Genomic DNA, 16,770 nt, shown 5'->3' with positions numbered 1-16,770 from the left:
TGCTGCACTGCCTGCCTCCAAGCGGGCCGCTCAGAGGCCAGGGTTTCCCACTTGTTGAGGTCCATCCCTAAGGCCTTCAGATCCCTCTTGCAGATGTCCTTGTATTGCAGCTGTGGTCTACCTGTAGGGCGCTTTCCTTGCACGAGTTCTCCATAGAGGAGATCCTTTGGGATCCGGCCATCATCCATTCTCACGACATGACCAAGCCAACGCAGGCGTCTCTGTTTCAGCAGTGAATACATGCTAGGGATTCCAGCACGTTCCAGGACTGTGTTGTTTGGAACTTTGTCCTGCCAGGTGATGCCGAGGATGCGTCGGAGGCAGCGCATGTGGAAAGCGCTCAGTTTCCTCTCCTGTTGTGAGCGAAGAGTCCATGACTCACCGCAGTACAGAAGTGTACTCAGGACGCAAGCTCTGTAGACCTGGATCTTGGTACTTAGGCATAGATGTAGGCATTTAAAGAGAGCATGCAATACACACCCAAATTAATAGAATAAATTCTAACTCCTGACACTAATAGTATCACTCACCAAAGTCTCACATCAATCAATCCCAGTCCATCAACTGGCCCTGCTGCAGTGAGGGTCTGTCCAGCTTGGAACAAAGCTCAGGCCCCACAGGCCAGACAAGAACTAAGACAAGGAAAGTACCTAACAGGTGACTCTTATAATTGACTTGGGCTGAACAGCCAATTAGAGATCAGAACCACTGGAAGGTTCTAGAAGTGTACATGTGGTCAGGCAACTCAGGCATGGAGGGTCATCCCTCCCAACCTGAAAACCTGCAGCTGGAACAGATTCCCAGTCGAGGTCTCCTTGGCCAATGAAGCCACTCTGGAAACAGCTCTCTTGGAGAGGAGGGCCAGCTGCTCCCACATCCCTCCAAGAAGCTGGCTCCTAATTAAGAACTTTCTCACAGCTGTGTCTGGCTAGCACGGTTCCAAGCATTTAATATGGCTTCAAGCAAAGGCCTATATGTTGCAACAATTTTCCTGGAAGCAGCCTGAGTCTTAAGAGTCATGGCTGCTTGTTGTGGCGCAGGAGCAAAAGCAATGATGAGATGGCAGGCAGGATTCAAAGGATAGCTGCAGGCGGCAAGACGGTCTGACCAGCCCCCTCTCAATCTTTTTTATTCACTTTCTGGCTCATGAAGCAATACAGTGCAATACTGAGGGTCACTGATAAGCTTCTAGCTGGCAACAACACATTCTTAGGTCTGACCGTTTCCTATTTCATCTTGTTTACGGCACTGGGCTTAGACACTCAGCATAATACCAAGGCCAACAGAGTTTGCTCTGCACACAGAAGCAGATGTGTCTGCTAGATTGCCAAGTATGCTAAAGCATTTCAAAGCCCAGCGCTTCTGCTCTAATCACTACACCTATATTTTGTTGTTGCCCAGTTTATGCCTTTCCCGCGACAGTGCACAGCTTGGGAGTCCTCCTGGACTCTCAGCTCTCCCTGGAAAGTCAGGTGGCAGCAGTCGCTAGAAGTGTGTTCACCCAGCTTAAGCTGGTGCGCCACCTGAAACCACGCTTGAGCCCTTTGGTCCTAGCTATGGTGACCCATGCTTTAGAAACTTCAAGACTGGGCTACTACAATGCTCTCTATGTGGGGTTACCTGCTAAAACAGTTTGGAAACTGCAATTAATGTAGAATGCAGCAGCCTGAGTGGTTACGAGGGCCAGATGTTACGACTTGGCTGGGTCACATGATTGAGACATACAAAATTATGCAGGGGATGGACAGAGTGGATAGGGAGATGCCCTTTACACTCTCACATAACACCAGAACCAGGGGACATCCACTAAAATTGAGTGTTGGGCGGGTTAGGACAGACAAAAGAAAATATTTCTTTACTCAGCGTGTGGTCGGTCTGTGGAACTCCTTGCCACAGGATGTGGTGCTGGCATCTAGCCTAGACACCTTTAAAAGGGGATTGGACAAGTTTCTGGAGGAAAAATCCATTATGGGGTACAAGCCATGATGTGTATGCGCAACCTCTTGATTTTAGAAATGGGTTATGTCAGAATGCCAGATGCAAGGGAGGGCACCAGGATGAGGTCTCTTGTTATCTGGTGTGCTCCCTGGGGCATTTGGTGGGCCGCTATGAGATACAGGAAACTGGACTAGATGGGCCTATGGCCTGATCCAGTGGGGCTGTTCTTATGTTCTTATGTTCTTACTGGCTGCCCAGTTGCTCCCGGTCCCCATTCAAGGTGCTCGTTCTAAACTTTAATGCCCCCCCATGGCCTGGGTCCTGAAAGACCGCCTCCCATTCCAGCCCATCCTCTCAAGTTAGCTGAAAGGGCTCTTCTATAAGTGCTCTGTCCAACCCCTGCATGATTTTGTATGTCTCAATCATGTCCCCCCTCAGGTGCCTCTTTTCTAGGCTGAAGAGGCCCAAATGCCATAGCCTTTCCTCATAAGGAAGGTGCCCCAGCCCAGCAATAATTTTGGTTGCTCTCTTCTGCACCTTTTCCATTTTCTTACAGCTTAAATATCTTCATAATCTAAATTTCCACCCCTCCTCTTCTCATTAGAAGTCTTCCATTTTAAAGTATTTCGGACTAATGTTTTCTATCCCTTACAATCTACCCTTCAAATCTGCATTCATTATTCTCTCTCTCATGCAGAAAATTGTATGAAGAACTAGAAACCAATTTTTTCCAGTTCTTCATACAACTTTATGTTGATTTCTCTTTAAGAAAAGTCGCCATTAAGTTAAGTAAAAGAGCCATTGTTCATCCTTGGCGATTTCAATGCTAGAGTTGGTGCTGATAACAGTTCGTGGCCCACTTGCTTAGGTCAGTTTGGCACTGGGAGGATGAACGAAAATGGCCAACGCCTGCTAGAGTTTTGCTGTCATCACGGTCTCTGTATCAGCAACACGTTCTTCAACACGAAGCCCCAACATAGAGTCTCTTGGAGACACCCAAGATCAAAGCACTGGCACCAGCTCGACCTGATTCTCACCAGATGCTCCAGCCTTCCCAGCATCAAGATCACACGCAGTTATCAGGGTGCTGCCTGCGACACTGACCACTCCCTTGTGTGCAGCAGAGTGAAACTGCAAACAAAGCGACTGTACCACACAAAAAAGGAAGGAAGACCTCGCATTGATACCAGCAAGACCCAGGATAAGAGAAAAGTGGAGGAATTTTCACGAGCGCTTCCAGGCCCGGCCGATGCAAACGCATCCAATAGATGGGAACATTTCAAGAATGCCGTTTACAACAACGCCTTGTCCATATTTGGCAAGAAGACCAACAAGACGGCAGACTGGTTTGAAGCCCACTCTGAGGAGTTGACACCAGTCATTGAGGAAAAGAGGAGAGCTCAAGTAGCATACAAGGCCTGTCCCAGTGAGCGCAACCTGGAAGTCCTCCAAGCTGCTCGCAGCAAAGTCCAGCAGACTGCCAGGAGATGTGCTAATGACTACTGGCTCCAGCTCTGTTCCCTGATACAGATAGCAGCTGACACGGGCAACATCAAGGGGATGTATGATGGTATCAAGCAGGCCCTAGGTCCAACACAGAAGAAAATTGCCCTTCTGAAGTCTGCCGCAGGAGAGGTCATCCAGGATCGGGCGCAGCAGTTGGAATGCTGGGTGCAGCACTACTCTGAGCTATATTCCAGAGAAAACGTAGTCACCGAAGAAGCGCTGAACAACATTGAGTGCCAGCCTGTGTTGGAGGAGCTTGACAGTGAACCAACCCTAGAAGAACTTCACGTGGCCCTGGACTCCCTTGCCTTTGGCAAGGCACCTGGAAAAGACAGCATCCCTGCTGAAGTCCTAAAGTGTTGCAAAGATATAATCATCACTGAGCTGCATGAAATCCTCTGTCTCTGCTGGAGAGAAAGCAGAGTACCTCAAGATATGAGGGATGCAAACATCATGCTGTACAAGAACAAAGGCGACGGGTGACTGCAACAACTACCGCTGCATCTCTCTCCTTAGCGTTGTAGGAAAGCTGTTTGCCTGAGTTGTACTAAAGAGGCTCCAGGTACTTGCAGAGAGCGTCTATCCAGAATCGCAGTGTGGATTCTGAGCCAAAAGGTCCACCACTATTATGGTATTCTCCCTTAGACAACTGCAGGAGAAATGCAGAGAACAACAAAAGCCACTCTTTATAGCCTTCACAGATCTCACGAAGGCTTTTGACCTGGTCAGCAGGGACGGCCTCTTCCAGATTCTCCCCAAGATCGGATGTCCACCCAGGCTCCTCAGCATCATCACATCCTTCCACAAGGACTTGAAGGGCACTGTTGTCTTCAATGCCTCCACATCAGACCCCTTTGACATCCGAAGCGGTGTGAAGCAGGTCTCTTCTTGCACCAACCTTGTTTGGGATTTTCTTCGCTGTCTTGCTGAAGCAGGCCTTTGGAACTGCAACAGAAGGCATCTATCTCCGGACCAGATCAGACGGAAAGCTCTTCAACCTCTCCAGACTGAGAGCAAAGTCCAAAGTCCAGCTGAAATGTCTGCATGACTTCCTCTTTGCCGACGATGCAGCTGTCACTACCCACTCTGCCAAATATCTTCAGCAGCTCATGGATCGTTTTAGCAAGGCCTGCCAAGATTTTGGACTGACGATCAGCCTTAAGAAAATACAGGTCATGGTTCAGGATATGGACTCACCTCCCTGCATCACAATCTCTACGCATGAACTGGAGGTTGTCCATGACTTTGTGTACCTTGGCTCAACGATCTCCGACACTCTTTCTCTCGATACCGAGCTAAACAAACGCATCGGTAAAGCAGCTACCACGTTTTCCAGACTCGCAAAGAGAGTCTGGTCCAACAAGAAGCTGACGGAACATACCAAGATCCAGGTCTACACAGCTTGCATCCTGAGTACACTTCTGTACTGCAGTGAGTCATGGACTCTTCACTCACAACAGGAGAGGAAACTGAACGCTTTCCACATGCGCTGCCTCCAACGCATTCTCAGCATCACCTGGCAGGACAAAGTTCCAAACAACACAGTCCTGGAATGAGCTGGAATCCCTAGCATGTATTCACTGCTGAAACAAAGACCCCTGCGTTGGCTCGGTCATGTTGTGAGAATGGATGATGGCCGGATCCCAAAGGATCTCCTCTATGGAGAACTCGTGCAAGGAAAGCGCCCTACAGGTAGACCACAGCTGCGATACAAGGACATCTGCATGAGGGATCTGAAGGCCTTAGGAGTGGACCTCAACAGGTGGGAAACCCTGGCCTCTGAGTGGCCTGCTTGGAGGCAGGCTGTGCAGCATGGCCTTTCCCAGTTTGAAGAGACACTGGGCCAACAGTCTGAGGCAAAGAGGCAAAGAAGGAAGGCCCATAGCCAGGGAGACAGTCCAGGGACAGACTGCACTTGCTCCCAGTGTGGAAGGGATTGTCACTCCCGAATCGGCCTTTTCAGCCACACTAGATGCTGTGCCAGAACCACCATCCAGAGTGCGATACCATAGTCTTTCGAGACTGATGGTTGCCAACAACAAGAAAAGTCGTCCATTCCTGCAAAGTCCATAACTTTAGTCCACCTTCTTCTGTTGATGGATTGTCTGCAGTTTGTGTGTCACGTATTCCAGCCGCACTTAGCATATATAAAAATTAAATTTTGAATCTTTTTTCTGCTTAATCATCTATCGCGCCCAGTAAAAAACTTTGGGTTTCATTTACACATTTGTTCTTTGAATCTGCTCATGTGCCTGTATCCAATGCTTCTTTGCTTAGCACATGTCCACCACATATGATAAAAAGATCCCTCCTGCTTTTTACATTTCCAACACTTATTTGACATATTTTCGTACATCTTCGCTAACTCGCTTGGTGCCACATACCATCTATAAACCATCTTCTATACATTTTCCTCAGTGTTAACATTTAGAATAAATTTCATATGTTTTATCAATAATTTCTCCCATTTTTCCACTGAAAGCTCATAACCCAGTTTTTTATCCCATAGAACAGCGTTTCTCTAGCTGTGGGGCGGGACCCCCTAGGTGGTTCACAAGCCAATTCCAGGTGGGTTGTGTAACACCTAGCTTAACCCACTACTGAAAAGGCAGAACTGAAAATACTGGGTACTGAGCTGCTGGGCAGGGCAGGCTCCCAGTGGGAGAGAAGCGTGAAGCTTTGCCCTGAATAGTTCAGAAGACGGGACACTGGGAAGGGTGGAAGTCTGTGTGGTTGGAGAAGGATCCAGGTTTGTGCTCTGCTTTGACTTCTGAGCTAGAATGTTGAATTCTGAGCTATGCAAAACAACAGCACAGGTGTGCTGTTTAATGGGAACTGTCTTAGATTTGCAGCCTAAACGGATGTCACTTCCAGCCATGACATCACTTCCAATGGGGCCCAACAGACTTTCATTCTAAAAAGTGGATCCTGGTGCTAAAAGGTTTGAGGCCCACTGGTCTAGAAGACCAAAAGAAGGATGACTAAATTTGCCAGTTCCACCATTTGGCTTAGATCAGGGGAGCCCAAACCCTGGCCCGGGGGCCACTTGTGGCCCTTGGGGTCTCCCAATCTGGCCCGCGCAAAGCCCCCAGTCTCCAATGAGCTGCTGGCCCTCCACACACTTTCTGGATCCTGTGGTGGCCCAAAGTAATTCCTTTCAGCATAGGACAACTGGTGTTTTTTTTTTTTTTCTTACAATACTTTATTTATAACAGATACAGGTAAGGAACATTGGATAGAATTAGGGCTAGGACTACATAGGTCACACACAAGGATACTGGCCATCGATTACAACATACATTAATCCAAATGCAATAATTCATCAATGCAAAATTTATCATAATCATTAATCTACTGATTAATCTACTAATTAATAATTTAACTAAACAATCAATATTTTTTCTCTAACCTTATCTATCCAATCATAAAAAGGCTTCAAATTTTTACTTATACCTTCTTCTTACCACTAAAATAATATCTAAAACAAAATCTTTCTTATCTAATTCTTAACTTCTAATATCACATCTAAAAGGAATGTCTCCAATTACAATGGTATTACACACCAATATCTCTTATAACATATTATATATCATTTTCCAAAATTTCCTTATTTTTTTGCCTATCCACCACATATAATAAAAAATTCTTTCAGTTCTTTACTCATCCAACATTTATTTGATGACCCAAAATACACTTTTTCTCTAAAATAAATTGCCATCTATAATTTATTTTATATAACTTCTCTTTTCAAAAAACAACCCTTTTGTTTATCTTAATACCTCTTTGTTTTTCACCATACTTGTATTCGAAATTTCCATTTTCATCTATTTTGATATGATTAATAAAATACTCTTCATTTCTAACAAAAAATTTAAACCATTAATAACTACATTAAAAAAAATTTCTACTTGCTGTTCAGCCATTTTAACTTCTGTCTTGATATTAGTTTGTTTATTACTTATTTATCTTAATACCACTTTAGTTTTCACAATAATTGTCATCTACTTTAATTTAACATGATTAATAAAATACTCTTGATTTCTAACAAAAAATTTAAACCATTAATAACTTCATAAAAAAATATATTTTTCTACTTGCTATTCAACCATTTTAACTTCTGTCTTGATAGTTGCTTTGTTCTCTGTCTTCTTGGTGCTATCCTTCTTTCTCCTCCCACTACTGCTTCCATTTCTTTTTTTTCTTAAGTCTCTTAAAATTCTTGGCCTCTTTCTTACTTCTGTTTTTAAGTTTAATCCCAAAGTTCTTCCTCTTCCGGGGACAGCGTGTTTTCTGGTCGTTTCCTATATTTTCTTCCTTCAAATTCTTAATTTTTATAGTGAGGGTTGATTTTTCCATCTCCTGTCTCACTTCAAAGTACTCCACTTCTTTAGCTTCATCCAACAGTGGATCCATTCTTTTTTCTTGTATATTATTTGTAATCTGTTCCTGCTTGCTTAACAGGGAGGAGTTTGTCTGGTTGATTTGTTCAGATATTTCTCTGACCTGTTGCTCCATTTCACTTCTAAAATCCATCAAAAAATCCATTAATAAGGACTGGTTTTTACTAACATCCTTTAAGTTTTCAAATGCCATTTTTGTCCATATAAAATCCAGCCCTTGTAGGGCTAATTTCCAGTTTTTGTGTCCAAAAAATATAAATCAATGATCCCAGTCCAATCAATAATGTCAAATCAATCAAACAATCCAAGAATCATCCAAATCTTTATCTTAAATCTCTTCTTCCAAAAAGTGTGGATCACTAATCCAGGTCAAGAACACTTTCAAATTGAGTTAGTATACCTTTAAATGACCAGGCTTGAATCAAGGTTTCTTGCTGGGAAAACGAAAGTAGACTTTATTTCCTCTGTTGAAGATTCCTTTTTTATTTCTCTTTGGTGCATACCATAAAATAAAATAGTCTTGTGTTTACTCCAGCAGGGGAACTCCAAATTCGCTTATTTCCTCTCTGGGAGGCTACCGGCCAACATAAATCTTAAAGTTATCTTTTCCTCCTTCAGATCTCTTGATTGCAGTTCTCATTAAAGCCTTTTAATGAGCCAAGTTTACTCACATTTTAAAGCTTTTTTCGCTGTCATGTTGTTGTATCTAGACCTTGGGAGGGGGAGTTTTTCTCAGCTTTCCGGATCTTCTCCAAGACGGCGTCCGGGATAGAATGTGATTCAGCACACAGCAAACGGAGAGAAAGCCTTGAAATTGCCTGTTTCAAAAGACTCCTCCATTCAAGCTCTCAGCTCATCGTACCGTCTTCCTGGCAACGAAGTGTGTCTTAGTTGTTTAGGCACATGAAAAACACATCTATTTAGCAGTACCCCCGGGAGCCCCCGAGGTTCACGGCTACTTCACTGAGTGTTGGCTCCGCCCCCCAGCGTAGGACAACAGGTTAAGCTCCACTGCTTGCTGTTTCACATCTGTGATGCAGCAGTGGCTGTGATGGAAAGGCCAGACCTGCTTTGTGAAAGGCCTTTTATAGACCTTGAACTATTGCAAGACCTTTATTCATTCTCCATCTCTAATATATTCATTAATGTAAATTTATATAAATTTATTCAAATTTGAAATGGAAATTAATTCTTTTTTCCCCAGCTCCTGACACAGTGTTAGAAAGATGATGTGGCCCTCCTGCCAAAAAGTTTGGACACCCAGGGCTTAGATGACCAGAGAGGGCTGTCAATCTGTCAGTTTCCAAAGGCCAGATGGCACCATGACAGACAAAGATGGCTTCAACCACAGACCCTGGAAGGGATCCTGTAAGCACATGTGGCTCTTGTGATCAGGAGAAATAAATAATGACATAAGAATATAAGAAGAGTCCCACTGGATCAGGCCAAAGGCCCATCTAGTCCAGCTTCCAGTATCTCACAGCAGCCCACCAAGTGCCCCAGGGAGCACACCAGATAACAAGAGACCTGCAAGGCATCCTGGAATTGTAGTTAAGAACATAAGAACAGCCCCACTGGATCAGGCCATAGACCCATCTAGTCCAGCTTCCTGTATCTCACAGCAGCCCACCAAATGCCCCAGGGAGCACACCAGATAACAAGAGACCTGCAAGGCATTCTGGGAATTGTAGTTAAGAACAAAAGAACAGCCCCACTGGATCAGGCCATAGGCCCATCTAGTACAGCTTCCTGTATCTCACAGCGGCCCACCAAATGCCCCAGGGAGCACACCAGATAACAAGAGACCTGCAAGGCTTCCTGGGAATTGTAGTTAAGAACATAAGAACAGCCCCACTGGATCAGGCCATAGGCCCATCTAGCCCAGCTTCCTGTATCTCACAGCGGCCCACCAAATGCCCCAGGGAGCACACCAGATAACAAGAGACCTGCAAGGCTTCCTGGGAATTGTAGTTAAGAACATAAGAACAGCCCCACTGGATCAGGCCATAGGCCCATCTAGTCCAGCTTCCTGTACCTCACAGTGGCCCACCAAATGCTTCAGCGAGCACTAATCCCCTCCACATTATGCCCACCCAGATCCCAGCTGTGCCTGGCCCTGGCTGCCATCCCATGCCCGCTTCCTCCATTGCCTGGGAGGGGACCTGCTTCCGGATCCCAGGCTATATTGAGCTGCCTGTCATCCTCCCCCAAAGGTGGCCAAAAGCTCTGCTGATCTCCTAAGGCTGGGCCTTGGATCAGCCCCCAGCACATCGGTCCCACCCTCCCACATCTGATTCCAGGGACTGGCCTCACCTGCAGTGACCACTTGTCCCCCTTTTCCAGAACATATACACCCCTCCTTGCTGTGTGTCCTGGACAGGAACGTGAGGGCCTTCCTTTTCCCCATAAGTGGACCCTTGTCAGCTGTGGGCGGCCTGCATGGATCCAGAGGTCCTGCAGCTCCCTGTAGAGTGGAGGGGGTGCTGGCTGGGGGTACGGCGGGTGGTCCGGTGAGCCCGCTCTGTGTGGAAGGCCAGCTTGAGGGCCTTCCACTTCCCCCGCAGCTGGCTGGGCCTGCGCCCCAGTCCATGGGCACCTGTGGCCCTGGCAACCTTCCTCCAGGCCTCCCTGTTGGGGGCTGTGGTGCTTGCCATTGGGGTAGGCAGCTGTGGGTGGTTGCCCTCTGCCCTGTGAACGTTTCCTGTGGCTGCTGAGGACCAGGGCTTGTGGCGACTGTGTGTTGCAGCCGTTTTGCATGCCCTCATGCGGCCCCGTTGCATGTTGCTGACATCACTGCATTGCCTGGCACTCAGGCGCCGCAGCTGCACCATTACTGCGCTGTTTCTGCGTCATTGCCATGCCTTCGCAACACCCTAGCAGCGCCCAATCGCAGCTCCTGGGCTGTGGATACGCAGGTGGGTTGGTGAGCCTTAGCAGCGGCCCCGGGGGGGGGCACAAATGGGGGCGTGTGTTGTGCTTCTGCAAACAAAGGACGTGTGTTGTGTTTCTGCAAACAGTGGGCATTTGTTGTGCTTGCGCAAACAGGGGGGTATGCTCTTGTTAACTGGAGTTGCAATCGTAACCACACTTTCCTGTGGGTAGACTCCATTGATCTAAATAGGGCTTGCTTCCGAGTAGCCCTGGTTGGGCTTGCCCCCGGGACAGGGGCTCCTCCACTGTGAGTGCTTGGGGGGCATGTGCATTGCACTCTGTTCAGGCCTGGGCGAACCAGGCGGGCAGGTCTGGGCTGCTGGATGTGCCTGGAGCCCAGGTGAACGTGGAAGGCGGACCTGGCCTCCCCCTCTGCTTCTTCCAGGCCGGTCGCTCTGCCTCTGGGATGTCCTTGGCTATGTCTGTCCAGCAGGTGTGTCCTGGCCCATGCTCGCCCAGGGGCACTGCAGCCTGTGGGGGGCAGGAGGGGTGCCCAACTGCTTCCACAGTGGCTGTACCTGCCTGGAGCTTCTGAGGTTGGCACACTTGGGAGAGGACCTGTGTGAGCAGTTCGTGTTCACCCAATACCCATGCCCTCAGCCCTGTGTGCTCTCAGCGCATGAATCACTTGTGGGTGCCAGGTGCCGTGGGTGTTTGTGCATGGTTCCCGCCATGGACCATACCTGCATGAAAGCTGCTGCTGAGATTCACCTGTCATGAGACACCTGGGGGGGAAGATGATAGGTGTTTGTAACAGCAGCCACCCCCTCCCCCACCAGGACCCTGCAGCGTGTGGAAGGCCCTGGGTGCTTGTTTGGGGCAGAGTGCAGTTGTGGGTGTTTGTTAGTGCTGCCAGTGCTCCCCTCCACCAAAGTCCCCCCCTTAGGAGGGCTGGGTGACATAGACGCATGCCACGCACCCTCTGTTCTGGGGTATGTTGTGCTGGGACTGTGCTGATATGGCTGGGCAGGTGTGGGGCGATTGGCTACTGGCTTAGCACCATATCTTGTCCTCTCGTGGGTGGGGCCTGGTGTAGTGCAGGTCTGCAGGGTGTTTGTCTTGTTGACAGGTAACACCTTTCTGCTGGGGGCTCAACTCTGTTTTGGGGCTTTGGATTTGGCGTTGGCAGCACCTCTCCTGTGCACGCCCCGGGCACGCATTGCGCCATGCCTCTGGAACACCCATGGAATGCCACCACGGCACCTCTCCGCCTCCCAGCGCTGGCTTCCTCCCGACGGTGGTGCAGCTCTACCACTGGTGTTGGCTCTGCGCAGGATTGGCCTCTGAATAAATGAATGGGCTCAAGTGTCCAGGATTTCCCCAAGCACCAACACAGCCCAAGAAATAAAGCAGACCCTTAAATGGACCCCCATTTCCCCCACCCCACAAGCACAACTCTGGTTGTTTTTCGACAACTGGGCCAGAGGCTCTCAGGAACTCAGAGGCTGACTGTGGGCCGGATAGAGGCTCATCGCAGGCTGCATCTGGTCCCCGGACCGGGGTTTCGAGACCCCTGGTTTAGGGGAATTATTACACTGCCCTTATTGGAACATGAGGATCGTAGGCTGGATAACAAGGCTGGTGTTCGGAGTATGTATACATTTAAATGGGGATCAGTTACCAGCAAAATTCAATGGTGTTGATGGCTGGCTTCCTAGAAAGACTGCGGAAAACATGGTACAATGCAATGAATCAGCAACAGAATTTCAACACCAAAATCATGGAAGGCAGTTCAAGTAATGCAAGAGATGCTTAAACAGTGATTGGATTTAGAAACAAGACTTCCTCCCATAATGTGTGATGATGTGGGGGGGTGGTGTTGTGTCACCATGAGCTTGTGGCTTGACCAAAGTCCTGGAAATGTGGCCTGTTTGCTGGGAGAACAGCTTAGCTTGCATGATATTATAGTCCAGAATAGCATAACCCGATATATATAGAGAGAAAATCACAGCTAAAAGGCAAAAAGAGAGATTTTCACATAACACTCTCTCCTTGGACAGACAGCTCAGCCCCACAGGATCCAAGTTTACTCCAGGACGGAGTTCTTACACACAGGAAAAGTTTCCTCTCCCATCCTAAAGAATAATCCAGCACCTTGAGCCCTGCGGTGTCCGTTCCTGCCCCCCCACTGCCTCTGGGAAGCCCAGAACCAACAGGGAAGGCCTGGTTGTGACGCTGCATCTTCCCCAGGCCCCATCAACAACCAGCCTCTGGGGGAAGCTCTAACAGTATACAGGCAATGGGCCACACCACTTTCGCTGTGCTCTGCACGGCAGGTTCTTCTTCCCAAAAAGGGGCCTCGGAGCTCAAGATGGGAAGGGGACACACATCCCTCTCAACCTCAGGGAAGAACTTTCCCTTGTCACAGGGGCTACCTGTCCATCTGGGAAGGGCCGCAGATGGATCCCTCAGCCAGCTTGTCTCTCTCACGCCAGCTCAGGGTTTCAAGAAGCCTGCCAGCAGCTCCCCCTTGGTGCCCCCAGCCCCTGATCTCATCCCCTTCTTCAAATGCCCACTCATGCCCTTGTCCTTCTGGTTTCCAAGCTTTGCTGTTCTTCCCTCCCAGCCTCCGTTTCCGCCAGTGATGGGGAGCTTGTTACAAGGATCTCCCCAGCAAGTTGGAAGGACTTGTCTTGTCACTGCCCTCCTTGGAGTCTGTTGGGCCAGATAAGGACAGGGCTGGACAGCCCTCCCCTTGGCTGGGTCCTTTCTCCTAATCAATCAATCAATCAACAGTATTTATATACCGCTTTTCAACTAAAAGTTCACAAAGCGGTTTACAGAGAAAAATCAAATAACGTAAAATGTCACTAATTAATGTCCTAATGTCACTGGTCTCTCCTTTTGCACACTTTTCTCCCTGCGAGTTGTCCCATCCCCTTCTCTTCTCCGGTGTCTCTCTCTCCACCCCCTCAACAGGTACCCCTGCCCCCTCCCCCACTTCTACATCCTACTATTTCTCCCCTGGTCTTCCTCCTCCTGCTTCTCCGTCTCTCTTCTCCTGTCTCTGCCCTGCTGTTCCCCATTCTGTCTTTCTCGGATCTCCCAATCCCCCTCCTTCAGGTGCCATCACCCCATTGTTTGCCATTGCCTCTCCTCCATGGTGCTATAGTGTCAGTCAGTCAGTCAGTCAGCCAGTCAGTCAATCAATCTTAATTAAGGTCACAAACCATCATTAACAAAAATCAATAGTGCCACTACATGATCAGCTACATGAACTATATAAGATTCAGATGGATTAACACTACGATTTATATCCTAAAACAGGTTATCAAAGTTAGATATAAACTTAAAGATAAAAAGCGAACTAACATGAGCTGCAGACAATTCAGAGAGGCTAAAACACTTTATATCTCAATGCTGGAATAGAGTCAGAGCCAAAAATAAACTTAGTAAAACAGAAAATCCCCCCACCAGGTACTATCAGCCCCCTTTTAAGTAAGTTACTCCAATGTAAGGTGCTAGTCTGGAATTCTAGCTTGTCATGTGCTGCACCGTCAGTTTCAGCTCCACTATCTGTGTCCAAATAATAACAACAACAACAACCAGGTATTTATATACTGCCTTGGGCCTGGCAAAGGCCATAATCTAAGTTTTCTGATCATCAAGAGCTGGTTCTCCTTGCAGAACAGAGCCAGAGATCCCAAGGTTCTGCTAAGGCCAATGGGAGTCCTTGAGAGGATAACAGCATCATCTGCATAACCTGGTGGCTCAAGGAGGGGCTGCTCACAGGGTGCTCCACCCCACCTCTGGCGACACATTCCAAGCAGTACTAAGAGTCCTTGTGTGGATTTCTTGATGCAAACACAGGCTTGTGCTCTGAATGTTGAATGTATTTCAACATTCGACACCCAAAGCATTGAGATCTCTATCCTGTGTGTAAAATCTTAAAGCTTCTCCTGTGGAAGAATCTTTCACCACACTCTAAACACTTCAAATCTTTCTCTCCAGTGTGAATTTGTTCAAGAGAAGTAAGGGATAGATGCAGAGTCAGATGTGAGCTCTGACTGACGCACTTTCCACACCCCAAGCATTTATATGGTTTCTCCCATGTGGGTTCTTTGATTCAGTGTTGTGTGAACTCACACTGAAGCTCATTCCACACTCCAAGCATGTATATAGTTTCTCACCTGAGTGGGTTCTTAACCCATGCTTAAGGAGGTGTGAACTCACCCTGAAGCTCTTTCCACATTCAGAGCATGTCTATGGTTTCTCCCCCGTGTGTGTTCTTTGATGCAAAGTCAGGTTTGAGCTCTGAGTGAAGCTCTTTCCACATTCAAAGCATGTATATGGTTTCACCCCTGTGTGGGTTCTTTGATGCACAGTCAGGCTTGAGCTTACACTGAAGCTCTTTCCACATTCAAAGCATGTATATGGTTTCTCCCCTGTGTGGGTTCTTTGATGCTGAGTCAGCTGTACATTCACTCTGAAGCTCTTTCCACATTTCAAGCATTTGTATGGTTTCTCCCCTGTGTGGGTTCTTCGATGGTTAGTGAGCTCTCCACTTGCACTAAAGCTCTTTCCACACTCCAAGCATCTATATGGTTTCTCCCCTGTGTGGATTCTTTGATGATGTTTAGTGAGGTGTACTTGCATTCTAAAACACTTTCCACACTCCAAGCATGTATATGGTTTCTCGCCTGTGTGGGTTCTTTGATGTTTAGTGAAGTGTGTATGCTGACTAAAACACTTCCCACATTCTAAGCATTTATACGGTTTGGCCCCTGTGTGACTTCTCTGATGATCTGCGAGGTGTGCTTGATGACGAAAACACTTCCCACATTTTAAGCATTTATGTGGTTTCTCTCCTGTGTGGATTCTTTGATGGGCAGTGAGATTTCCTTGCTGACTAAAACACTTCCCACATTCTAAGCATTTATATGGTTTCTCACCTGTGTGGGTTTTTTGATGGGTGGTGAGGTTTGCTTGCTGACTAAAACACTTCCCACATTCTAAGCATTTATATGGTTTCTCCCCTGTGTGGGCTCTTTGATGGTTAGTGAGGACTCCATTTGTACTAAAGCTCTTTCCACACTCCAAGCATTTATACGGTTTCTCCCCTGTGTGGGTTCTTTGATGCACAGTTAGGTGTGAGCTCACACTGAAGCTCTTTCCACATTCGAAGCAAGTATATGGTTTCTCCCCTGCATGGGTTCTTTGATGCACAGTCAGGTGTGCATTCACACTGAAGCTCTTTCCACATTTCAAGCATTTGTATGGTTTCTCCCCTGTGTGGGTTCTTCGATGGTTAGTGAGGTCTCCACTTGCACTAAAGCTCTTTCCACACTCCAAGCATCTATATGGTTTCTCACCTGTGTGGATTCTTTGATGTTTAGTGAGGCCTGCATGATGACTAAAACACTTCCCACATTCTACACATTTATATGGTTTCTCACCTGTGTGGGTTCTTTGATGGATGGTGAGGTTTCCTTGCACAGTAAAACACTTCCCACATTCTAAGCATTTATATGGCTTCTCTCCAGTGTGGGTTCTTTGATGTACTGTAAGGTGTGATTTACTGTTGAAGGTCTTTCCACACTGATGGCATTTCTCCTTCTTCTTTCCAGTTTCTTTCTCTTTATTAACTGGGAGGATGTTCAAATTGCCACCCTGACAAGCACCAGATTTATTTCTCCCTTTCTGTGTCTGGTTTCCCGCTTGCTTCCTTGCTCTTTCTTGATGCGCAGTTCTCTCCCTTGTGTGGCTCCTTTCACGGAAAGGAAGATGTGTGCTTGTGCTGGTAGTTTCCTCATGCAAAGGACACATCTCACTTCTCCTAACTTTGGAATGTTCCTCTTCGATCGGGAGTTTACGGAGACAAACAACAAGTTTTCTCCTCCAGGCAGGCGTCTGCCTTCCCTCCTCCCTCCCTGATCCATCTTGCTTTCTAAAAGTCCCTTCCTCTACCTCAAGCATGGTAATGTCCGATGACATCCCACAAGGCTCCCTCAGATCCTCATTGACTTGTCCACTGGTTCCTGGAATGGAGACAAAA

General features: G+C 47.4%; 1 protein-coding gene across 1 annotated transcript in view; it reads right to left on the bottom strand.

Annotated features, from left to right (window-relative positions):
- The window catches only part of LOC136640524 (uncharacterized), an 89,018-nt gene that overhangs the window by 17,378 nt on the left and 54,870 nt on the right, over positions 1 to 16,770 (bottom strand). The window contains 1 exon segment of the mRNA XM_066615682.1: positions 14,949 to 16,276. Coding sequence (XP_066471779.1) covers positions 14,949 to 16,276 — 1,328 coding nt within the window.

This window comes from Tiliqua scincoides, chromosome 2 (genome assembly GCF_035046505.1).
Source record: "Tiliqua scincoides isolate rTilSci1 chromosome 2, rTilSci1.hap2, whole genome shotgun sequence".
In the NCBI taxonomy this organism is placed as follows: domain Eukaryota; kingdom Metazoa; phylum Chordata; class Lepidosauria; order Squamata; family Scincidae; genus Tiliqua; species Tiliqua scincoides.
This window is presented reverse-complemented; position numbering and strand designations above follow the sequence as displayed.